The 27,011-nt window shown below is 35.8% G+C and overlaps 1 protein-coding gene across 1 annotated transcript in view; it reads left to right on the top strand.

Annotated features, from left to right (window-relative positions):
* The window catches only part of PTPRQ (protein tyrosine phosphatase receptor type Q), a 99,330-nt gene that overhangs the window by 57,880 nt on the left and 14,439 nt on the right, over nucleotides 1-27,011 (top strand). Inside the window, exons 27-37 of the mRNA XM_054279589.1 lie at nucleotides 296-417; nucleotides 4,082-4,268; nucleotides 6,548-6,792; nucleotides 7,411-7,477; nucleotides 8,055-8,213; nucleotides 9,415-9,637; nucleotides 10,077-10,150; nucleotides 15,565-15,664; nucleotides 16,447-16,575; nucleotides 24,106-24,132; nucleotides 24,792-24,873. Coding sequence (XP_054135564.1) covers nucleotides 296-417; nucleotides 4,082-4,268; nucleotides 6,548-6,792; nucleotides 7,411-7,477; nucleotides 8,055-8,213; nucleotides 9,415-9,637; nucleotides 10,077-10,150; nucleotides 15,565-15,664; nucleotides 16,447-16,575; nucleotides 24,106-24,132; nucleotides 24,792-24,873 — 1,415 coding nt within the window. The remainder of the gene's footprint in view (nucleotides 1-295; nucleotides 418-4,081; nucleotides 4,269-6,547; nucleotides 6,793-7,410; nucleotides 7,478-8,054; nucleotides 8,214-9,414; nucleotides 9,638-10,076; nucleotides 10,151-15,564; nucleotides 15,665-16,446; nucleotides 16,576-24,105; nucleotides 24,133-24,791; nucleotides 24,874-27,011) is intronic.

Consider the following 27,011-nt stretch of genomic DNA (forward strand, 5'->3'; position numbering starts at 1 on the left):
ATAAAGAACTTGTATTTAAATAACCCCATAATCTCAATTTGAAATGAAGTTGTAGGCAGTCCATACTCTAGAAAAATTGCAGTGGTTATAATGAAAGATGTATTTCTAAATCACATGGTGTGACTTACATATGAAAAAAAGAGAAAAATTATAGTTATTTAAGAAGTGTGCAATCTTAATTGTGAGGTAAAGTTTTATTTTCAAACCTCTACTGGACATTAAAATTATACTGGGTTATTTTTTGTGCACTTTGTTGGCCATGATTCATTCACATATACTTTTTTTTTATCTACAGCTCCAGATGGTCCTCCAGAAAATGTGACTGTTTTAGCTACATCTCCTCACAGTATTAATGTCAGCTGGAGTGAACCTGCCGTCATTACAGGACCAATGAGCTACCTCATAGATGTTACCTCAGTAAGGCAACCCTGTTTTACTCAGTGCTTATACAGATGGTTGGGGATATCAATACCACAGCAACAGAAATGACACTACAGACATAAGTGGGTTGAAAACCATTCAAGTGTGTCTATTTCCACAGAAATTCCACATAAGAATTAATTGTACATTTATTCATTTATTAATAGGAGATAAAATCATTGGTTCATATTAAAAATGTGCTTTTTAAAAATATTTTTAAAAATAAGAGACCTTGGAGGGAAAAAAGTGTATCTATAAATGTACACAGGAGAATAGTAGTTGAGCTTTGCGGAAGTGGACCTCTTTTTAGCCATAATGACTTTTTCTTCTTCAGAGGAAGGAAAGGCTCATCACAATGATTTTACAAACCAAAGTGGAGAGCCTAGCAGAAGGAAATGACTTGTACTATGTTACACAGCGCCAGAGGGCAAACTTTAAAGTCAAGCTAGATTTCCCACTTTGCACTTGGTGCTCTGTCCATCAGATTAGTCCTATTTTGGTAGCACAGTAATAACACTTCTTTCTCCTTATCTTTATAACCAAAAAAAGCTGACATAAGAGGAAAACTCTGGTGGCTCTTCTCTTTTCATCCTCTACTGCACTTACAAAACTCCTTAAACCCACCATTAATAAATCCCATTTCCTGCCCTGTGGCAAGATAGGGATCTTTCGAAGTTCAAGACCATGAGAAGTAGAATATAAGTTCCATGTTCTGCCAGGAATTATACAGACAGGGCTGTAAGTGAAAATAAGAAGTAGCTTACCAGATGTTACCTAAGCAAAGTTGCTGTTTACAGTTTCAAAAATTTTGAATCGTTCTGTTTGATAGTAGGAAAAAATATTTAAAGTCTACTTCAAACTATTTAAGGCCTTTAAACACAAAGTTAAGTTTTCTGAGAAGAGAGTAAGACTATGTGTGTATACTTAATTTTTCTGAATCTGTCATAAGGATTACTGATCTGCTAATATATTAATGCTGAGCTATTTCTGCTATCAAAATGTCTAAGGATATTAGTAAAAAAAACCCAAATATTTTTAAGCTACTCAGAAAAGTTACAAGGGAGAGTAATGTGTAGTCCCGTAATCTTCTCTTCCTCTAAGTTCATTGTACAACATGCAGAGAGAAATCTGCTCAGTTCTGAACAGGCTTAGTGCAGCAATAGAATGGCAGGATGAAGGATGTATGACAAGGGGAGGACTTACAGGGATGATTATTTGGCCCAAAGGGTAGGTCACTAAAAACTACATAGCAAGTTTTATTTCCTCTCTAATAAAGTAAGAGAAGACTTCTTCCTTGTAAAAAATTCCTGTCATTTTTGACTAAGCAGCATTTTAGTGCATCAGCAGGAGAACATTTCATGGTTTTTATAAACTTAAAAATTAAGTTTTCAAAACTTGAATTTTTTGAGACTTAATATTTTATCAATTTGCATTGAAACGATTTCCTCTCTGCCTGATTATTCCAAAGTTATCAATGATATCATCTCAATCTACAATCTAAAAATACTATAAACACATTATCAATGTAAATTATAATAAAATTCCTGAAGGAAGATGATCTATGGAATGTTCTGTGTAAACCTGCCAGCATTTTAAAGGAACTTAAAAAACTGTTTTAAATCTTCAGTTTGCAGGACCAGTTTTTACAAAGTGAATTTTTGGGGGTTTTTTCAAAGTATATTTAAGATAACCAGGTTTATGTTTATGGATTCCCTGTAATTAGATGTTGTCAGTCTAATGACTGGCACTACAGGTGCCAGTTCTGGCAAATTTTAGTAGACAAACCTCTTTCTTCCTAAATATCCGTAAAGCTGTCCCAATATTTTTCAGTGACATTTTTAGTATATATTTTATTGTTCCAGTGGGAAAGTTTTATAAGACTCCAAATTCCACAAACTTCCAGTATGTGTAATTTTACTTGTTCTTATTCTCAGCTGAGTATCCTTAAATATTTATAAAAACAGCATAATGGAACAGAATAATTCAGATTTCTCCTCTGTTATATACTAAAAGTTTATGATTAGTATTCATAACTGAATAGGAATATTAGGATTCTGCTTAAATTACTAGGATGTGCCTTGCAGCTTTAAGGATCAGAAAAGCTAAAAACTACTCCATTATTTTTCCTCATAGTCATGTTTTAGTTTGTTGTACTATAATTCTGAATGAGTACTTCTGAATAAAATATTCCTGGAAATATGTAAGGAAAATAGAACTTAACCATTAAAATTCATGGAGAATAGAAATAAATTTAATGATGTAGTGCTGTGATTGTACTTTAGCTGTTGGATAAATATTTATATGCCAGATTCTTGATAGTCAGAAAGAAGAAAATGTTTCAGCTCTTGATGGCCATCCCAGGAAATGAATGTCTGTGTAATTCATCAGAAAGTTTAGTTCAGGTTAATTCTCAGTGGGGATATATGCCTATCTGTCAAATAAATGGTATGCTTGAGCTGTTCTAATGTTTTATCAGCTGCATTTAATACAGATTTTGTTCAGTGGGAAAACTACTGTACAGCTACCTAATTCTCTTTTCAAATTACACACTGAAGAAACAATAATAAAAACATTATTAACTGAAGCAGTGGGAATATACATAAATACAATTCTGTAATTGATACTTGATGAAAGACTAGAAAAGCACCCATTTTTTCCTTTTTGTTGTTTTTGAAGATACCCTTAGAAGTGATTAATTGGATATAAAGTCCAACACAGGAGATTTTTCTACAGAACTACTGATTATTTGAGATGTAAAGATCAGAGGTATCCACAATGTAATTCAACCTGTAGCCTGCTCTAACACAGAAACAAGTGTACCTAAAATATTCCTCAAAAATTATTCATCGTTTTTTTCATATAATATCCAGTGCTGAAAATTGCTCAGCAACCCTCAACATATTATTTTACCTGATAACTAGATTCCTAGTCATGGCTTTAGTTACATTTTTAGGTATATCAATGCAGATTGTGTAATTTTTATTTCTATTTGGTTCTTGGGTAAGTAAAATTTCTATTTGTATTTTTGTGAACACTGTAAACAGTGGCTTATCTTCAGTTTATTAACACTTTTTTTATATTTTAAAGTTATTACTAGGTCTCCTATAGTCCACCCATTTTTAGAATGAACCTTGGATCTTTCCAGGTTCCTGCTGGGAGAATTAATCCTTCCCAATTGTCTCATAAGAAAGAGCTTCTATGAATATATCCAAAGAAGAATTGCACCTTCCAATGTTGCATCAACATTATATATTGCTGCCCAACTTCCTAATTGTATTCCAAACAATCTTCTGATATATAGATGCTCATCTTCTGGATCTTTGCCTAGTTTGATGCCTGTTTCAGGTCACCATAATTGCCTTGGCCCAGGGTCTCCAAATTGGTTCATGTTTGGTTGGTGTGAGACAGCACCAACCAAAGAGCCCATTCCCTTAAGCACAAACTACATGAAGTGCCAGAAAGGAGCACATGGGTTAGATGGGATTGTATTCCCCAGCACAGCTTTGTACACTTGGGATCCAGAGACTCCTTGTGAACCCTTCTATATAACTAGTTAGGGAAGTGGAAGAATAAAACTTTATTAAGATATCCAAATAATAATTTCCTGCTTTTGCTGTTTCAAGCCTTGTAACAATTTTTTTTTTTTAACTGTTTTTTACAGGTGGATAATGACAACTACAAAGCTCAGTTTTTGAAGACGAATGAGGAGGATAAAATCTTAGAAATTTCTGATTTGAAAGCATTTACAAGGTATTCTGTAGTGATCATTGCCTTCACAGGGGATGTTAATGCTGCACTCCTAGAAGGCAAGCCTAGTTCCCCTGTAATTGTCTCCACTTTTGAAGCAGGTTTGTAATATTTTTTCTACTTTATACAGATCAAAATTCACAGTTTTTCTTTAATTTGGCAAATACATGAGGACTTTAAACACAATGTGGGCTTTTAATACAGAGTTGTTCTCACAATATTTTTTCTTTAATATTTAAAAAGTTGTCAGACAACAAAAAAGGGATGGTTATAAATACTAAGATTTACCTTCAGTTATGCTGGATCCTATCTTGCTCCACGTAAAATTTGGCTTTGTGGAGCACAGCCAACTAGATTACTTCTATGGGTAATGAAGAGAGAGGTTCTGTCTATACATTACCATGTGTATATGAGAACCTGTCTTAGTCAGGGGTGACTCCTTTGTGGAGGTACCTGTTAAGAGACTACTGAAAACTTCACACAACACCCTTGGTTTTGGTGCAAAATTTAAACATTAAAAATTAGGTGAAGTGAATCCTACCATTTATAAGTGGTATCTGTGCAGACTTGAGGACATTATCTGTGTATTCTCTGTGGAAGGAAGTTGCTAGTGAAGGCCCATAGGAAACTTTGCTTGAGTTAGCTCTTCCACAGATTCTAAACAATCTGGAGTCTGAGCTAGATATTAAGGTGACAAAAGTAGATAATGCTATTAAGTTAGTTCAGAGAAATAAAACTGAGAAATGAGATGTTAAAGAAAAGTAGACAGCATTTGCATTTGCTTAGAAAGCTATAAATAGTACAGAAATATAAATATGTACATGGGGAAAACTTAGTCCTAACTTTACATACATAGATCATGGTTATCGTCTGTCTACTCTCTTTGCTGTTTTTGAATTGTTTTCCATTGTTTAAACCAGAAAACAAGCAAAACACTAAAAATATTTTCTCAAGAGGTATTGATGTTCTGTTTCATTCTAACGAAATATTATCTGTGTATAAAGCATAATTACCTTATCTCTAGAGGGTCTGCTGCAGAACAACTTTTTAGTTACATACTCAGGTTAATGTCAGATTTAAATGTACTACAAAGTGACTTTATTTATCATTTATCTTTCCTTTGATGTATGAAAATCCAAGGTCCCTATTGAAATCATACTATATGCATATGATATGTATGTGTATAGATATAGATATAGATATAGATATAGATATAGATATAGATATAAATATCTCCAATAAAAGATAAATTCTAATTATTTCATTACCTATTTCTATGCCTGGAAGATCATATGCTGTTGTGCTGTGGAAAAAGATGTGGCTATGTGGTAGCTGGGTCTATTCTGAGACAGACAGCATCCTGTGGTGCCTTTTCTGGTAGCTCTTTTCCTTATATCAGTATGTGATACATTAGGAGGTGCAGTAAAATTGGAGACGAACAGGTTTATTTTTTTCCATCTCATTTCATCTGGTTTGTACAGCTTAGCATATGGCTTAGTCAGGACCAGTTGACACAGACTTACTGCAGAGAAGCCTCAGTAAGCATTTGTTGGCTGGTATAAAAAACCTGGGAAATAGGACGACTGCATCTAAATCCTTGACTGAGGGAATGTGTTTACCTTCCATTGCTTGATTTCACTATTTAGAGGTCACGCCACATACTTGTCTTCTCAGGTAAAGCAATAAATATTTAGCTGCCTGGAAAGAATGTTACAGCCTTTTCCTTCAGATAGGGACATTGGGAAAATGATTTATACCTCTGCTGTCTTAAGAATAAGCTACTGGAATCAGCATTTGGCAAGATACTGCCTCCAGGAAAAATGCATGTTGTGCTTGTGTCTGGGTGTCAGTTAGTGGAAAAATTTTCCCAAAGATTTAGTTGTGAAAAGCAGAGACCCTTAGGAGCACAGTGGCTTGTTTATATGTTGGGAGAGAGCTTGCTGTTAACAGAGGAATACTCTGCTGTTTTCAGAAAGGAATACTCACTGACTTGTGCTTCTTGCTTGTCAACTTGTGCAAGGATTTGTCAACCCCAGATGTGTTTTGAGGTATAATGATGCTTTCAGGCTTTTTAAATAGATAATCAGGAAAAAAAATTCTGAGTAACCACTACTGTTATCTAATCATTATTTTAAAAGTTTGTAGCATTCAGTGGCATCATTAGGAAGAGGATTTCAGTAGATATTTGACTTTTTATTGTGTTTATGATACAATAAGTATTTATTGTGTTTATATGCAATAAGTATTTGAGAATTTTTAATACAACCCAGAAAATATCAATGAAATAATACTGATATACAAAAAATATAATTTTAATTTTTCAGATTGTACTGTAATAGTAGTAAACTGATTAAGTGAGTCATTGAAATATTTATTTCAGTGCCTGAAGACCCACCTAACAACATAACTTTTCAGAAGATACCAGATGAAGTAACAAAATTCCAAGTAACATTTGTGCCACCATCTGAACCAAATGGAAATATTCAAGTGTATCAAGCTATGGTTTACAATGAAGATGACCCTGCTGCCATCCAGATCCACAACCTTAGTGTCATTAAAAAAAAAGATCAGTCAGTCACTGCCATGATAGAAGGACTAAAAGGAGGACATACCTATAATGTCAGCGTAAGAACTGATATATTTTTTGGGCAAGGAGGGGGGAGTATTTCTTTTTCTTTGATATAAGTGTAAGATTAGTTTGAAACTTTGGCTGAATATGAGATTTTCATGCCAAGAATGTTAGCTGGGGTGCAAAGAGAGGCAAGTGTGAGGAACATGGGGAGAAATGAACAGGACAGAGCAAGTGGGAGCAGAATGCATCACTGGTTTGGATGACCAGTTCATGTAGCAAAGCAATTTGTGACACATAGTCACAAGCACAAGACTAAATGTCTCTCTTAATTCCAGTACTGGCATTGCTCACTGGACATGAAAGGTCCAGTTCTGCAAGGAGAGCTTGCTAGAAGTATGTGCATGAAGTACTTTCAAATAGTCAGAGACTGGGACATGGGAGGAGGAAAGATTATCCTTTAAGTGAACTTGCTTGCTCTTTTTCTGAGAGCTACACTATAAGCAAGGAAGTGTTACCACATTTAGGATTTCAAAGCAATATAAAGTAAGTTCTAGCCTAGTGTGAATGACAAAAGGAGTGTTTCAGCATTTATTGTTGCTACAGATATATCCAGAATTGTGAAATATGAAGCTATTACAATACTCATTAAAACAAATGTTTGTTTTTTTAAGGTGTATGCAATTAATGGTGCTGGTGCAGGGCCAAAAATTCAATTGAAAATAACCATGGATATCAAAGGTATGTCCCATAAAGTATGCTGTATCTGAAATCTCTATAAATTCTGAAGAAATTGCTCTTCCACCTGTGATTACACAGCTGTGTGCCTTGAGCTAGTATTTAGGGGATGCATAATGTAGGAACAGGAATGTATCATTGATCCCCTTGAATTGTAGTGTTCAGTTTTGCTGATCATTTGCTATTTGTATCAGAAGCATACTGTCAAACACATGCAGACTCATTGAAATAATCATATCAAGTTCAATATTTTAATCACTATCAGCAAACAGCTTAGGATATGACATAGGAATAGCTAAGTATGCAGTACCACAGTTGTCACAGTTATTGATTGATATTAATTGAAAAATTAAAATCACTCTTTTTATTGTTTTTTCTTTTAATTGAAAATTATATATGTAGGCATTTATCAGAATATAGTTTTTAGAGGCTTAAGACAGTAAGTGAAACATTAAGTTGTCCCTGAAAATATGTTGGATGGAGATTTTTTTTGCATAACTCAGCTGTGTGCCTTAACAACGTACCTCCAGTGAAAATATTGTAAAACAGAACTCTGTGGTATATCTTTTCTTAAAAACAGAACCTCCAAGGCCCAAAAAGAAACCAGCACCAGTTTATGATACCAATGGAGCATTACTTGTCACAGATACAACAATTACAATCAGAATGCCAATATGTTATTACAGTGATGATCATGGCCCTATCAAGAAGATACAAGTTCTTGTTGTGGAAGCTGGAGGTAGAGTTTAATAAATTCCCTTGAAAACTCTTTTCAGGTTCAGGCTGTTTGTCTTTTTAATTTGTTTCTTGGATTTCAGTAATTTCATTTTAGAAGACAGACAACAAAGTCACTTCTGCTGTGGCAACAGCACTAAGGGCACACAATACCTGTGGGCTGGGTACTGGATTCTGGGAATGCTTTCCAGTGAAGTGTTTTCCATGCTGTTTGAAGCCACCAATATTATTCAGTCCCTAATTTTATCACTACAGTTCTTTATTTTCTGTTTCATTGAAAACCACCCCAGCATTTCACATTTGTGAGTATAAATAAATATGAGAATTTTGGGGTTTGGCAAGGTTATTCTTCTGTTGCTATTAGTGTTGCCTGTAAAGGAATGCAGCCATGTGCAGTTGATATTTCCATTTCATTATGGGGGCAGAGAGTTATATAAATCCCCTCTGCACACTGTGGGTAAGAATGTTTATTCCCTTGTATGGGCTGATGAACATTTACGTGTGTGAACAGTGCTGTGAAACCTTTTGAGTAATTGCTTACCAATGTGAGTGGGAGTTTTATGATAGGACAGCTCATGGTCAGGCTTACTTTACCTAAGAAGGACAGACTCCAGGTATTTAAATACCCTATTTTACTTGGTTTCAAAGGATAGAAGCAAAGTATGCACATTAAGTGAACGCACCTTAAGTGTCTCACCTTCTTCTGAATTTTGAATTTTAGCACTAATGCTAATGACACTTAGTTCGTAACTATTGCAGTGAAGAGTCTCTTGAACTGAAAGATAAATTAATACCATGCTAAGCCACATTGTGAAGATTTTTCTCATGAGCTGCTGGGTACTATCCATGTATGGATATCTAGTAATTTAATTGTGAAATAATCCTTTGCTAGCTAGCTAGCCATGCTCAGTTTCAAAGTCGAGTGTCTTGTGCAAATAATATCCTCTACAGGCAGAACTGCTGTGTGAAATTGCCCCTCAGTTTTTCTAGTTGTGATTTAGTTGGCTTACTCAGAGTTAACAAAACATGGATAGTGTGGATAGTAAGGAAATTTGGGTTTAAGTGGAAATTCAGTTATAGGCTTATTTGTGTAAATTGCACCAACAGCATGCTAAGCTCTTAAAAATAAATTTCCTATGTAACTTCTTTAATTGCAGTCCGGTTAGAATGTAAATTGTATCTATTATTTCTTTTCTTGACAACAGCTCAGCATGATGGGAATGTTACCAAGTGGTATGATGCCTACTTCAACAGACCAAGGCCATATTTTACAAATGAAGGTTTTCCAAACCCACCATGCATAGAAGGAAAAGAAGACCTGAGTGGGAAAGAAGAGATATATGTCATAGGTGCTGATACTACATGTCTGATACCAGGCAGTCAAGACAAAATATGCAATGGCCCACTGAAACCAAGAAGGCAGTACCTGTAAGTACATTTGTCTTCATGTTTGTCCAAAAGAAAGATTTAAGTATAATATCGATTTATGCAAATTCTCAAAACATATAGTTAAATTAGAAAAGGAGGAAAACTGATCATCATATGTATCTAATTTTAATTTTTGCCTGAGTCTAGATATGGGAGACAATTTTTTTACAAAATTTTCAAGCAAAAAAAGATGCTTATTGAGTTCTTAAATTAAATAAATCCAAATTTGAGATAAGTAATTCACACTGGAATTTTTTATACATTTAAGATTTTGACACACTTCTTGCTGTCTTTCATAATGTCACTTTTGCAGGTGGAAAATGATTTAAAATTATGTTATACTAAACTTAAATGTATTTTTTTAGTTTGTAAGTGAAACCATACTTAAGAAAATGCACATCAACTTTATTTCATTACTTCTCCTGGTTTTCTTTCACAGATTTAAGTTCAGAGCAACGAACATTAAAGGGCAGTTTACAGATTCTGACTATTCTGACCCTGTCAAAACATTGGGTAAGAAGACTGTAATTTACTAAAGTATTTCTCTAAAGTCTACACAATTCCATCTTTCTTTTTAATACAGTGGTTTCCACGAAGTCTATAATCTCTATGTTGTTGGATGCAGTTTAACTAGAATGACTGAAGAAATATATCCATTGCCTTGTATGTCCTTTTGAGGTAGTCAAGGGATTCTACAGCCTGGACTGTTAAATGAAGAGGCATTATTGACAAAGTTTGTTTGCAGAGATTCAATTTTACCAGTACAAATGTTGCCAGGATAGTTCATCTTGTTTTGCAAACTGCCAGTAGCTGTTCTGTTTGTGCTGTTTCCTTCTGTGTTGTATGTGGAACAAGTACTGGATGCATGACAAATTGACTGGGTGCCCTGGACCAAGGAATGGTGGATGAATGGAGTTCATCTGGCTGGCAGCTGGTCCCTAGTGGAATTCTCCAGGGCTCAGTATTTGGCCATTCCTGTTTAATGTCCCTGTTGATGACCTGGCTGAGGAGATCTAGGACACCCTCAGTCACTTTGCAGATAACACAAGTTCAGCAGGAGTGTTGATCTGCTGGAGGGCAGGAAGGCTCTGCAGAGGGCTCTGGGCAGGCTGGATCAGTAGGCCAAGGCCAACTGGATGAGGTTCAATAAGGCCAAGTACTGGGTCCTACACTTGGGTCCCAACAACCCCATGCAGTGCTACAGCCTGGGGACAGAATGATGCCCAAGGGATAAAGCAGCTGGGGGTGCTGGGCAACAGCAGCCTAACATGAGCCAGCTGTGCCCAGGTGGCAAGAAGGCCAATGGCATCCTGGCCTGGATCAGCAATAGTGTGGCCAGCAGGACCAGGTACAAGTATTGTCCCCCTGTACTTGACACTAGTGAGGTCACACCTTCAGTCCTGTGCCCAGTTCTGAGCTCCTCAGTACAACAAACATTGAGGTGCTGGACCATGATCAGGGAAAGGCAATGGAGCTGATGAAGGGTCTGGAGCACAAGTCCTGTGAGGAGCAGCTGAGGGAGCTGGGGTCATTTAGGCTGGAGAAAAGGAAGCTCAGGAGAGACCTTATCACTCTCTACCTCAAAGAAGGTTGTGGCAAGATAGGTGTCGAACTCTCCTCCCCAGTAACAATCAACAGGACAAGAGGAAAGGTGGTGACAGGGGAGGTTTAGGTCAGATATAAGGAAAAATTTCTTCACAGAAATAGTGCTAAGATTTGAGCAGGCTGCCAAGGAAAGTGGTAGTCACTATCACTGGAGGTGTTCAAAAGATTTGTAGATGTGGCACTTAGGAACTAGATTTCTGGTGGCCTTGGCAGTGCTGGGTTAGCAATAGGACTTGATGATCTTAAAGGTCTTTTCAAATCTAAATGATTCTATTATTATATTCCAGTGAGCTTAATGGCAGGTCATTTGAGGGCATGAGCCTTTAGCCCCTTCATCCTTTAGATATAGAAAAAGGTCTATATTAATTAATAAATTAATATTGTCTAATAGGATCCATCTGGTTCTAAAGTCACTAGAAAATAGGCCAGCAGTTATTTCGTTGGAAATCAAACATAATTCCTTCTTGGCCAAGTTGATATACCCTCAAAACTGGGAATGGCATCTCTTGTAGCAGATTGCAATAAGATCTGTTAGTTCTTTTAATATATTTGTAAGTCAAAAACTTACTTAGCTCAGCCTTAGCCCTGACTTTCTGAAAATGGATATCAAGACAACTGGATGACTACCCAGAAGAATTTTAGTGGGCACATATTTTTCATTTGGCATTCATCTTCTGTGATATGAGCTCCCTTATTCATCTAATCAATTTTAAGAATTTGTTACATGATCTGATACTGAAGACCCTGAAATGCTAATTCATTACCTGAATAATCTGAAAGGATCTGGTACTATTTCTCCAGCCCAGAATGCTTTGGAAAGTGCAACATATAAGTTGTCTCTATATGTTCTGAGTTTAAAAGTTTTAAGCAAATGAAGCAAATATTTTTACCAGTAGGAGAAAGACAGTGTGTCCAATCAGGGAAAACAAATTTACTGGGAATGAGTCCAACTGTATCCCATCCTCTGGGTAATTTTCTCCTTTCTAACAGAAAAATCCGCAATACTTAGTGGCAGGGAGATAGTGTAATTCATTGCCTTATGTATTGTTACTGAAAACTTGCAACATTTTCTACCTTGTACACGATAAATAAGCAAGATCTGTTTGTATGCTGAATAAAATGCAGCTGGGAAAAAAAACCAAAAAAGGGATAAATTCCCCAGCTAGGAGGAGAAATGGGTCTCCTCATACCCATCCAATGCCTTCTATGCTAAACTTTAACATCAAGCCCTGCTTTTTAAGGCCAGATTACAGCATACTTTTGTCTGGTCTTAGCTTCTAAATTTCAGAGCTTCTAAATTTCATTGTAATTCCATCTTATGTGGAATAGATAATCAAAAGCTCTTCGAAAGCTGTCTTACAAGTGTTGGGAAATCAACATCAAGTTGATATATCACAAGTGATGCAGCAACTGCAGTTGAATGGTCCTGAAGATAGAGCACTCTCTTGACACATGGCATGAGGAATCTTGCCCAAGAGTTTCCTTAGACAAGATGCTTGGTTATAGGAACTTCCAGATTGCTCTAGAAACATAATTCAGAAAAGATGCCAAAAAGTCAGCTTTTATAAATCTTTGCAACCCAATTACTTCTACTGCACTCAAAACATCAGCTGCTCTCCAGGAGAAATTTATGCTGCCTGGAATCCAAATTGCAATTTTATTTTAAATCAGATAGCTTCTTTAATAATAATCTTTAATAATAATGTAGGTTTCCAACATTATACTTTCATTTTATGAGCTGAAACATTAATTTAAATTCTGCCAGATGTATTCATACCAGTTCAAAAAATCCTACATTGCTCTGGTTTCTACATCTACTGATATAAAAAATCTTTGATTTGGAAAATAAGCAAGTTAATCTTTTGGTGCAATTTAATATTATGTGTTTGAAACAGAAAAAAATATAGAAAATCTTGAGAAATCATTTTGTGAGACATGTCAGATGCTCTTGTAGATAATAGGAATTTTGTTAGGGAGGAACACTGAAGCAGAAGTCACGGAAATATACAGCTGCTGCAATGTTTTTTAATTATAGTAAAGGATGCATTTTAATAGGGTGCCCACCCATCCAATCATATTTGTTGTACCACAACCTTCTTTTGACCTGGAGAGGGGGAGTTTCTTCTTCACAATCCATGACTCTCATTGGAAAGTTATTGTCCATGCTACAATGAAAGGTCAGCATTTTTCCATAAGATAATTAAGGTACAGTGATAAATACTGTTTAAACTTGTAATACATTAAGGCAGCTTGTAACCTTTTTGTATACTCCATTGGTTTTGTAGATCACTCTGGGGCAACTGGTAGTTCTGTGTAAGTGTATCTTTTCCATGTTAAATATAAAGCTGATGAGACAGGAAATAATCAAAATGGGATTTCCTGACACTGTCTTTTGTGTAGAAACTGACCTTAAGGTATTTTATTATTGCAAATTTTTATCATCATGTATTGAGTGCAGTACTTCAGAATTATACATCATGATATTCTCTATTTTGTCTCCTTTTCCATGCCCATGATTATCTCTACAGACATTCCTATAAAGATATGTTTAGTCCTCCCCTGTTGCAAAGAAGCATGAGAAAATGTGGGGTTTTAATTCTTGGTTGGCATCCTATCAGCAATGTTTTGTTTAATAACATTTGCATTTTTTGGATTAATGTTAATTGCACATTTTAACATAGACTTCAATGTGCAGTGCAAAATAGATATAACTTTTGTAGAGGTTTCTTTGGATATTCTTCTCTTCTTTCACTTTGCTAACACTTTTGCCTTATCACTGTGAAAAGTGAGTGGCAGGAATTTTTCATTCCTTTTCTCATTGAAATATTTTTGTATGTACTTGGTTTTCTATCCTATTATCTTAAACTAATATTAAACTTTTTCTTTGTAATGTCCAGTGTTGCATCTAAAATTTTACTAATGCAGTGGAAGGATTGTTTCAGATGTTTTTCAAACTATACTGAATTCTGTTGTCTGTCACTTCATACAGGCCTGATATTGCTTATTCATGTTCGTGTCAGTCTATAATAATCTTGCACTTTCTTCTGATAAATTTCTAAGTAGCCTACTGCTTCCTATGCTGTATTATTGTAGCTGATTATTCCTGCCTACATGTAGAACCATGCACTTGTTCTTACAAAAGTTTATCCTACTGTTTTAAGGTGACTTCTTCTGATAAATCAGGATCATTTTGAATTTTAATCACATTCTCTTGTGTACATCAGTCCAGATCATTTGCAATATACTCTCAAATCCAAAAGTCATCCAAAAAGCCAAGACTATGGTGTTTCTCAGTGTGTCCTTGGGAGAATGTCATTCCTTGTCTGGGGAATAGTTTCATATGGCAGGAAGCAGTACATTTTCTCCTTCGCCTTGAGGCTAAACAGGACCTAAGTTTTTCTACAGTGGACCATCAAGTGGAGGTGAATGTCAATAAAAGGGAACAATACCAGCAGTAGAATTCCCTTGCTTTTCTTATTTTCACTGTTGTCTAAGAGAAAAAGAGGGTGAGTTTCATTTGAGGTACAGGATTACAGGAAGGGTGGGAAATTAAATGAGCCCCAGAAATTTAGCATTATAGAAGTTCAGAAAGAGATCTAGAAACTACTAAGCTAAATAGTTTATCAATTTTTGAATGAGCTTTCATTCTCACCTGGAAGGACTGATTAGAATACTAACACCTTTACTTTGCTATCATAGAGGCCTTTATGATTGCTTTTGATCTACTACTGGTGGTTATTCCTAAAAATATCACCAATTCTCACATAAACCAGGAGCATGAGTCATTGGTCAGTGAGGCAGATTAATCCAGAAAGTTCAGATCTCATCATTAGTTCAGTTCTTTCAGCACCCTTAAAATACCTCCAAAAATAGTATGTTTTACTTTGTGTCTGTGAGTGGCAGCTGCAGGTCTCGTTTGTTTAGAGTTGTGTCTCCCTTTTCCAGTTGAGGAGCTGGAGCAGTCCTGCACAGAGACTGAAGCAGGAGCTGAACTCAGGCCAGTGCTCAGACTGATGTTACTGCAGTATAGACTGACCTTAACCTGTTCAGCAGGCAAAACTGAAAAACACCAGGCAACACCTGCACATACAGCTGTATTAAGATAATGTGTTGGATAGATCAGCAATGCTTAGGAACCCTTACATAAACTCTTTCTGGTTTTGTTATACTTTTCTTTCTGAAGCAGCTCTTCAACAAGCATAACATGGGTGCAGTTATACAGAGACTGAAAGGGTCTTTCATTATTCCCTAATTTCATATTGTCAGAAATTTAAAAATTCCAAAGAATCTATGATATATTAGCTTTCTGCTTTCTGTTGCAGGTGAAGGACTGACAGGAAGGTCTGTAGAAGTTGTCCTTGCTGTTACTTTGTGTATAATTTCAGTTGTTCTTTTGGTGGCTGCAGTATATGCTTTTGCAAGGTGAGATTTATACATTCTTGCCATAGCTGGTTTGAAAACACTCAAAAATGGTTTAAAGAAGAGTTGAAACTGTCCTATAAGTGCAACTAATCTGTAATTACAAAATGTATTGATTTTTTGGTTGGGTGGTTGTTTTTTTATGTAGAACTTTAGGGAGAGAGAACTCACAAAAATTGAGTCTAGTGAGGGTAACCTCCCTAGATGAAGGAAATTCAACTTCTACAGAGGGTAAATCAGAGTGGTGGCCTTTCTTAACCTTTCAGAGCCACTTCTCTATTGACAGATCAGAGTGTCAGCTGGTTGTAGTTATTATGATGGCTAATACTATCTACAGCTGGGTATGAAGTAAATATTTCAATTATATTTTCTGTTTTCCTAATAAATGTATCAGTTAAATACATTGAGTTCTCACATGGGGAACATAAATTGAGTTTTAATTCAAGTAGTGAACAAAATAGCCATGTAAAGAAGCAGGATGTGTACTGCACACATGGTGCTGGTTTTCTCATTCATCAGTTCTGTTCTTACTCAGCTGCATTATTCAGGCATTACCAAAGAATTTATGTAGGAAAACTAAAAGAATACATCATGTAGATTCTTTCCTCTGAATTTTAGGCAACATAAATTTGACTAAATTACACCGTTATGAGGGGGACAACAAAAAAAGCCAAGGAAGGATTCTTGGCAACCATTTTTCAGTTTCAGCTTGTCAAATCAAAGCATTGACATATGTGTCCTTCAACATTTTGCATGTGTATTTTTCACTGTTATTTTCCATTTAGAATTCGGCAAAAGCAAAAAGAGGGAGGCACATACTCCCCACGAGATGCTGAAATTATTGACACAAAATTCAAACTGGATCAGCTGATCACAGTGGCAGACCTGGAGCTGAAGGATGAGAGATTTACACGGTAAGCATACTCCTTAGGCAACACAGTAGCCCAAAGGGTCTGTAGCCATGACCCCTTTCTGACCTTTGCTTGTTTGGAAGTGTTTGTGCTGTTCTTATTTACACAGGTCACTGAGATCCTTTTTCAAAGAATGACCTCCATCCTCAAGACACTTCTCACTAGCTTTTAGAAAATCACTTAATCTTAAGCCCTTTTTACAACAAGATAAAAATCTAAGTGCAAATCACTGTTTAATTGTTAGCCAAAGAAAGGTTACATGTTTTAAACATGCAGAATTCTGAGTGGTTTTAATGGCCCAATTTTTTGTTTAGGCTGCAAAATTGCACAAGCTTTCTGAAACAGCCAGACTCCTGGAAGTCCCTGACAACTAATTCAAGAACAAATCAACTAGCTCAAGAGCAAATCTGTCATTGTTAATTGACATTTTGAAAACATTTGTCTTTTTTGAAAAAGGGATTGGCATAACATCTGGGTTTCTGTGGAGCTCAGCACACTGGCTATCCTAAAATCTACTCATTTAAGGTTCATGCAGCAATTCACATTTTGTACCTGACAAGTAATCTTGTCACAGATATTTATTAGAAGAATTGCTTTTTGAGTTCCAGAAATGTTGATATTATTCAACAAATAAATATACAATGATGATTATAATATAAATATAATGGTGATATCAATAATATGTGACATCCAACTGTGTTAGAAATATTTGGTGAACATTCTTCACCTGTCTGTATTTTCCCTGCTGTCTCACAGATGAAACACTGTGGTAGGCAGCCTCCTTAAAGATGAGAAGCCTAAAATAGTCTTGCCCTAGTAGCTAAATATCCTACTGTTGCAGAACTAGGAATAGCTGGAAGATGAAAGGTTGTAGCTGTTGACCTGGGGTTTTTGTGTATGTCTGTGTGTGGCACAGAGTAAGTTGATTGCATGTACAAACCTGTTCAAAATAGAGCACACAAGAATGGCTGCTGGTGACAGATGAGAAAACATACTGGGAATCATCTGGAACTCATTGATGTAAGGGCTGGGGTATGTCCTGTGCGGGGCACTTGCTCAGATAGCAGAATTTAGTACTGCTAATAACAGTGCAAAGCATCCTCTGAAGGCAGAACCATTGCCAATGCACTGCAGTAACTGTGCTTCAGATAAATTATCTCCATGGATTTACAAAATTACCTTGTTTCCACATTGTTAGCTGAATAAGAATAGTACTAATGTTGTTTATGTACTAAAATGTTAATGGATTTTACTTCCAGATACTCTTCATTTTTCTTTAGACGCAAGGAGATTTTTGTCATCCAGTAAGTTCTTGTATTATTGAAGCAACATGGTGTGTTTTCCATTCTCTCCTCTTAACCTGTGTGTTATCATACTATATCAAATGATATAGCTAATCAGAATGAAGCATCAATCTTTGCAGATATTCTAATGGCAAACAATGGTATTTTTTTCATGAAATCATGTATATTGTTAGTCCCTGATGTTGAATTATAGGGCTCCCACAACTATTTTCAAATAAATCAGGGTAATTTTTAAATGGAAATTATAACACAGTATGGCAATATAGCCCTGGTATAAACAACCTATCCTTGAAACAAAGGCAGTGTAAATGTGACATAAGAAACATGCTGTTTCTTTTCTTTGGAAGTTAGGATATATATACTTAAGAGAAATTTGGTGTTTTCTCAACTTTCTTTTGTACTCACACTGCAGCTGTTTCATACTATGTTCCTGCAATCTCAGCAACATACCCACACAGTCAAATCCTTTGTTGGTTTGCAGATACCATTCTGCCACTTTTCTGTCTGAATTATCTGTATTTGAAATTTTTATAGTCTCAAACTCTAAAGGGTAATTGAAAACTATAATATTTCATACTTATGTACACTTCATTATGTGATTTATGCACAGCAAGACCTTTACTGGATAGTGCTTCAGCAGTTTTAGTTACATCACCCTTATTTTAATGAGTTGGTCTCACTTTTGGGTTTGCAATTTGTCAAGTCCTTCCATCTCTATTTTCCTCTTCCCTCTTTCCAACTGTCCTTTAATGGCCAAAAGCAAAGACTTTCTGCTTCTGTCATTGTAAGGCACAGGATGGAGCTGTTAAAATTTTGGATTATTATTTTTCAAACTGCAGCGGCACTGAACCCACAGCAGGCTCCTTGCCCTAGTCCTGTGCTGAACATTATGACAAACTGATGAAGTATAGGCACTAATTGAGAGCTCCTCAGGACAGGATTCATTACATCTTTTCATCTGGAAGACAGAAAATGTGCCCCAAGGAACTCTCCTAGATAACATACATATAGTAATGAGGGGCAGGATGTGCTTTATCCATCAAAAATTCTTTAGTTTATTTTGGCTTTTGTTTTTTGGAGCCTCTAAGAACCTTTCACTATGTGTAATATTCTGTTCTGGTAAAGTCAATGACAAGAAGGGACATTTTAGGTGTCTCCAGTGCTGTCTATAATATAGTTAATCTTTCCTGGTAATGATGAGTTGTAACAGAGAGCTGGCAGAAGCATGGCAGCAGTACCAAGGCAGCTTACTGCAAAACCTAATGACTGGAATGTTTTTGTTTCCTGTTTTTAGACTTCCACAGTTGCACCATAAAATAACTTTTGTACCTGTTGGGGAACAGCTATGCTGAAGTCAATCCCAGTCCCAGATCTTGACCTGATCATTCTCATGATTTGTGGCTAAAGCAGTGACATGTCAGCATGTTTAGTTACAGTATTTAATGCTGATGACTGCAGTCCAACCTTCACAAATTTCCCATGTGTTTGGGATGGGCATCACTGATCTGCACTACCTACATTGGCTGCATTTAGGCAGCTGTCTCAGCTGTGTTTGCAGTGCTTGCTGTGTCGCAGTTCGTGGCATCTTGCAAGTGTATGAGAAGGGCACAGATGGGCAGATTCCTTTTCCAGACTGGCATGTTTGTATTTTTCAGGCAGCAGAAAATCAACTGAAATCTGGTCCAGCTTCACCCTGAAAGGACAATGGGGAGTTTGTTTGAAAAGCCTAGGTGAAAACAGGACAATATAGATTTATTCTCACTAGCTACTAATCACTCCATTCAGTGCTCATTTGAAGGGGGTATTTTGGAAAACAGGTTTTTTGTCACTACTCTGACATTATATTATTCAGCTACTATAAATCAATAAAGGCACACACTTGCAGCTGACAGAGTTCATCCATTGAATTAAAATACTCTAGACTGCTCCATGAGATCCCTCTTGCCTGTCTCTCATCCATTGTCTCCTCAGACATTCTCTCATACTTGGTGGATTGCAGCTTACGATCATGGCTCATATTCTCAGAAAATTTTGCAGCTGGTATTTCATGAGAAAAACAATAAATTAGAAAAAAATTTATTTTCTGTATGAATATGACTGTAAATACTTTTCATCATTCTTAGATCAAAAATTCAACAGCTTGAAGCTCAGCAAATGTTCAGTATAGGTTAATCAAAACATTATATTTCACACATTTTTGTAATTTTTTAATATGAAGTATTTTGCACTGTAAAAGTCAATTTGAGTAGGAAAAGAGAAATTTAAAAGTGCCAAGCATTGCATTTTGACAATTTTGAAACTTTTTTGTGGGTAATTTTTTTTTTTTTTTTGGACCAGGAAATTAAAAGAAAATCAGTATTAGTCTTTTAAAATTATAAAAATCATTAAAAATATTATTGACTAACTTCAGTGGCTCAAATTACTAATACTAGCTAGTACATATACACTCACTCTCAACAAGTCTTTCTTAAGCATTTGAGCAATTGGATGTAGTTTTAGAGGGCATGCAGGGAATTAAGTCCTACAGAATTTAGTGGAAAATGAGATCTTCTTTATGAATCCCAAATGCTAACTTTGAATGTTTGGGACACACATTGCATTCCATGATGGTGGAGATGGTGTGAGACAACAGTAAAAAACAACCTTGTTCAAAGCATACATAGCCCATCACTCTAAACTGGATTAAACACTGTTTCGTTAAAATCACTGAATATACATATACTGGATGCACTCATCTACTGGATGCACTCATCACTTGCCTGACTTAGAACAGGTCCACAGGGTTTGCCAAGTCACTCTTCAAAGCAGACACTAATCTTCTGTGAATAAACTCTATCCCTAAATTTTCAGTGTGTGCCAGATTTGGTGAGATACAAGTTACTCCTCCCTGTTCCAGGTGCTTACTTAGGAGACAACTTCTCTGGGACCCTACTTTTGCAGTGGTTTCCACAGCAAGGATGAAGCCATTTAGATCCCTGTCTTTTAAAAATCTGTCCTTGAGAAGTTGAACCTTGTGGTTGATCATTTTAGGCTTTTGTTTCACTCTGTGTGAGACGGTTTGTCAAGAAAGTGAGGTCAGAAGGAATATTTCTGCATGACAGCCACTGTAGCCCCTGCAAATACTAGGTAATTAGAACTCCTTATGGAAAAGTGTTGTAAAGAAAAGGACTGTCTGATCTCATCTTTCCTATATACTACGCATTCAGTGGGTGTCTATATTTGAGGTAACAGTTTTGCACACATATTTATTTCTATAGACCAGCTTGATACTTGGTGTAGACAGACCTGTCTTCCTTTGAGTAGGAATAGGCTTGGCTTCTGCCTTGTCTTTTTCTTTAACAGGTTTCCCTTTAGTAATTAGCTATCAAAAAGAGGCTTCCTGACGTTTGTGCTCCAGGAGAACAAGGTTTGTGAATCTATGTGTCCTGGTTCAATGGAAGAAATGAGCATGTGTTCTCTTTCCTTAGGCCTTTAATATGTAGGAAGGGTTAAGCTCAATATTGCTCTCAATTAACTTGTTAAAAATTAGTTCCTCTGTTGGTCCTAGGAAGTGTCAGCGGTGCTTATGAGTTAAGCCTTTTGCCTACATAGTAATTTCTGTAGTTTTCTGGTTGGACGAAGTTTTAATTCCCTGTAGATTTCAGATGATTGACCCAGAGAGAAAGCTGAGTCTGTGTGACAATATGTCTTCAGTTATCACTGCCAACACAAATAAATGGCTTCTTTCTAGCTCTATCATATGTAATCTGAGTGGGATTCAGATTTTTGATAGTCTTCAAAAAAACCCCACACATGAAACAATACACTGTTTTAAAAGAAAATCAGATTTAATGCTATAAAGCATTCTTTATCTTAGAGAATGTTTTTCTTTCCTCGTATCAAAGTCAGGCAAATGGGAATCTGAAATGGTCCAGCTGAAATAAGGACATTTTCAACTTCATGGCTTGATTCTGAATTGTGCTCATCAAGATCTAGTGATATTTATATTTTTAACTTTTGTACAAAACACTGGGAAATCTGGAGAACAAGATTACATACAGATTTGTAATCTTGTTCATTTGTTCATTAACAAAATACTGTAAGATTATTACTATGTATTCCAAGTCAAGACACATAGAAAAAAATACTATTTTTTTAAGCCTAAGGATGTTGAAACTGAGAATTGCTGGAAGTCTTTAGTGAGAAATTCATCCCTTCTGAAGGTCCTTACACAGCAAAACCAATGCCTTTGCCACAGTCAGACAAGTTAGACATTAACTTTCCTATAAGCACTTTAAAGTAAATCATCTTATGAGCTGCCAAGCTACTGCTATGTGCACTTGCTACTGACAAAAGTGTGACAGTTCAGTAGTTCTAAAAATCACTTAAATTCCTACAGATAGGTTAAAATATCAAACCATAGATCCCTTGCTTCTTAAAAAAACCCTTATACTGTTGGATCCATGTACCTTCAGCCCTGAAACACTGAATTACCTACCTGGATTGATTATGCACAGCACAGAAATAATTTTAATTTCCTAATGACCAAACTGCATTTTCTTACTGCAAATTATATGCAGTAAGCCCCTCATTGTTAAAAATGTGAGAGGAGAGTATTTGAAAAATTACTGGAATGTCAAGTGGGACATGACTTTTTTCTGTTGTTCTGTGGTGAAGATAGGTGAATTCAAGGGAAAAAGAAGTGGAACTTGCCTTCAAAGTCTGCTTATAATTTTGACCCCCCCAAAAGAGCCTACAAATGCTTCTGTTCTAGTCAAAGACAAATACTTATTTGTGTGCAGTACTTTGGTACAGCTATTGAAAGTCCTTATTTTTGTTAAGAAACTTTAGTTCTATAATGTTGCCCATATTACTAGAAGGTAGTTTCATCTACCACATAATGCAAACAACTTATGTGATACAATGAGCCCAAGCTACATGTCTAAACATTCTGAATAAATAGAGTGGCATGCTTTCTTATCTTATTGCCTTCTTTTTCACTCTAAAGCTGTCCTTCAGTTGTCCTTCATATTAAGCACCTTTATTTCTGTAAATACTTTTAACTCCAGTGAGACTGATCTAGTGAGGCTTTCATAGCCAATTTGCTTTGTTTCAGGATAACTGCTCTAAAAACATATGTACCACGAAGGCATTCTTCATAGCTTTGAAATTAAATTCCCTGATGCTTAAGAATAAATTATTCAACAATTGCATTAATTTCATTTTATTATCGCAATTAAAATTTAAATAATTAATAACCATTTAATAAACTATTTTTAAAGCAATTTTTCTTTTTCTACTAAAATTATGGCAGCAATACAGTAGACTTTGTACTATAGAACATTTTTTGTAATATTTTCTGTAAGGATGTATATTTGGAGGAACAGACATATAAAACGGGCAGTCAGAGTTTTTTGAAGGAGTGGGTTATCTTTAAAACTGAATTATTACAAACTTTTTTACTTGGTCATTTAAACAAGCTTTCTGAGTCTGAGTGCTCAAAATTTGGTTTCTAAATCCATTCAGAGGCAATTTTGACCAAGTTTCAAGGCCATCTGAAAGTCCTCTGAGTATAGATGCTCATGTTTCACCTTCATGAAACCTGCTGTGAGATCAAGTTAAATATTTAATATGTATCACAGTTTTAAAAATTGACATATACAAAACCAGCCATGAACATGTGAAAAATGAAGATAAAACCAGGACACTAATTTTTAAAATCTTTAGAAAACAACCACAGCTGTGGTTTCTGTAGGGGCACACCAGTATCATGACTCATCTGTGACTCATTTTAGATATCTGCTTCAAATGAGATGAAATTACACCTATTTCTCCTCATTGATTATAAAAGAAATCTAGAGTGACTGAGAAGTAGGCGTCTGTGTTCAGTCAGATTGATCCTACCCTGATGCTCTGAAATGGCCCTTAGGAGAATGACATTGGGTCAAGAATGCAAAATGAAGCCTGTCAATGTGTGTAGTGGTGTGCAGCAAGTATGGGTTTCTCAGGGCCATATGAGGCCAGAGAACTGTAAGTGATCTAAAGAAAATGACAGAAACTGTAACTACGTAATTCATATCTGCTGATACCTGAGATAAGAAGTAATAAAGACAATCTCCCAAGGTATCTGAATTTGAATCCATAAGGGAAACCAATCTTTAGGTACGTGGTATTTAATCTAGAACCTATTAAAATGCACAACATTGGTTAACTCTCAGCTTGCTACATTTAACAAAGATCTCTATTTCAGGTTGCTTAGTTATAGAAAATCCATCAAGTAAGTTTACTAAAGATTTTTATGTTATGTGTTCATTGGTGAGTCTCAATGTGTGGTTCCTTCCTCAATGTTAGAAAAAAGCTCCAAGCTGCGTATAAATCATAAAAGCATGACTAATTGCATGGTAACTGGAGAAATGCTTTCTCTCTCTCTGGGGTGAAGCCTGCATGTCTGTGTTTTAGCTTGGGAAGTAATACAGGGTTATTTAAACTCCTCAGGATTTAAAAACCATGTCATTATGAGAATGAGGTCACTGCAATATTTTATATGTCTAAAACCTTGCAATGTGTAAAATGTTTTCTGTCTGACAAAGAAATATTATGTACCTTAGAATGCAATTATAAATTTACAAATTTACTTTAATGTCAAAACCTCGCTTGAAAAGCTGTTACCTATAAAAACAATCACAGTCTACAGTACTGTTAACATTAGCAAAACCAAAAATGTTGTGAGGGGGAACAACAAGGGGATAAAATGTTTCTCTTTTAAGTGATTGAAAAGAAATCAAATAAGCATGCTGTAAGCAATTTCTAATTTTCTGCCTATAAGTATCATTTTTCATTGAACTGGAAAATATTGTTTATTAATAAAGTACAGTTATATAACAAGAATGACAAAGATATTCCCTATGGGTTTCTAATTCTTCTGTCTACTTTCAGGCCAATAAGCAAGAAATCCTTTCTGCAACACGTTGAAGAGCTTTGCACAAACAACAACCTAAAGTTTCAGGAAGAATTTTCGGTATGTTGCTAGCAGTTGTCACAACATCGCAAGACCTTCAGTCGTTTCATGTGTCACATTTCATGTTCATTTTAAGCAGGCAAGGCCATGAAGGACTCTGGCCTTGATAATCAATACCCAATTACCAGGTTGATTGTTTAGAAAGTAACAGTACACTGATTTGGATTCTGCAGCCTATACTACAACCTGGTCAGAATTATTCACCTTAGTGTCAGCCAAAGATGATCTTCTTTAGTCTCCAACATTTCAAGACCACCATATTTATGTTTTTACATATCTAGTGTTGCATATTTAGGTTATCTAAGAGCAAGTTAGGAGTTTTCTAACATATACACTGCTATAAATAGGTTTGTTTTCCTGAGTGTTGATGACTCCAAAAGGAGAGTTAATGTACATTCTGTAAAATTTTCAGGCCTCAGTCATACTGCCATGAAACTCAGGAATGTTTTTCTTTCATAGATTTTGGTGCAGAAAGTCAAAGGTTTGTACATGGTACTTTGGCTTTTGTTCCTCTACACGTAATAGGGCATATTTCTTATGCTCTTGAGAACAGCTTCCAAATGAATAGTCTCCATTTCCTTACATGAGCAGATGAACACAGACAGCCTGCATTTCTGAAAGGGGCCTCAGTCTCAAAATATACATTACAGATAATATAATACATGTATAATTCCAAATTTAAATCTCAAAGTTTTCACTATTTTCATTAAGTAATATTTTATGGCTATCATATTTTTTCTCAACAATAACTTTTTGTTATTTCAGAATCTCTATCATCATTATCTTTCTTAACACATACAGTCGTTTGCCAAAAAAAAAATTGTCAGTGTCCAGTGACTTTATTATTTTATAAATTTACCATGAATAATTTACCAGTTGGATTAACAAAAATGAAGACTTAACAATTGGCTTTTCTTTTGCTAGATTATTATATTTCAGTTTCCAAGGAAGCACTAACAAAAGTGTATAAATATTAATGGTATTACCTACAGGTTTTTTTGTTATGCTCATTAGGTAAAATTGTTCTGGATTTAATGATAAAAAGCACCATAAAATTCTCAGAGCAATAAAGTAGAAGTGCTATTTCGCTTGACCAAAAAATGATTATAGTTACATTATGCATGACTGAACAGATGAAAAGTTTCAATATCAGTAACACTTTACATATTAACATTCATTACTAGAAGGTCTCTAGTATTACTTTCTTTAGGTGCAACCCACATTGGCTAAGCCTTATTGCATTGCAACAGCTTAAATCTTAAACAATAGGGTTTTATCAAACCACAGTCTGCAATCTGCTTAAAATTTAGAGAAATACAAGAAGCTGAGGTCTCCTTCAAATAATGTATATAGTCAACCTATAATAGATAGTTTTATATGTCATTTAAGTTTTCAGTCTTTTTACTCTCCGACCTTCAGCTGCCATGTTTCAGAGTGTAGTAATATCTTCCCAAATGACTTGTCCAAGGTCAGGCAGAATTTGAAGGTATGTTCAGTCCCTCAAAATGAGTCTATCTATTTTTTTTGTAGCACATGTTTTAACAGATAAACAATAGGATTGGCAGCACACTTGAAATTATATTGGTAATGACAATGCTCAGGAACAAGCAGTGCATGCAATAAACAAGAAGACCTCATGATTTGCGTTGTTTTTATCCACATGCATAATCCTACTTTTACATAAATGACTTGACTTGAGGGTCCTGCAATGTGTGTAGGAAAGATTAGCTAAGATATAAACCCTTGAACATGATGTAAACTCATATCTGGAGCACATAACTAAGTGATGAAACTGGAACAAGTTTCCTGTGGAAGCTGTGAATGCCCTATCCCTAGAAGTGGCCAAGCCCAGGTTAGAGGGGGCTTTGAGCAATCAGACCTGGTGGAAGATTGTCCATGGCAACATGGGGTTGGACTAGATTATGTTCATGTCCCTTGCAACTCAAATTGATCTTTGATCTATGGTTAAATGAACAGCATAGTGCTGAGCTTGCCTGGGCTCTCTGTCTGTCTTTGGAAGAGTAAATTCAAGATTACTGGGAATGGAATATGAGAATGTGATAATTTACACTAATAAACTGCTAGTATATTCCCTGTGTTGGATTTGGACTGTTTCACCTAACAGTCTTCCTGGACAG

This window comes from Melozone crissalis, unplaced genomic scaffold, assembly GCF_028551555.1.
Source record: "Melozone crissalis strain CALT ecotype California unplaced genomic scaffold, PUWL_Pcris_2 ptg000004l_1, whole genome shotgun sequence".
NCBI lineage: Eukaryota > Metazoa > Chordata > Aves > Passeriformes > Passerellidae > Melozone > Melozone crissalis.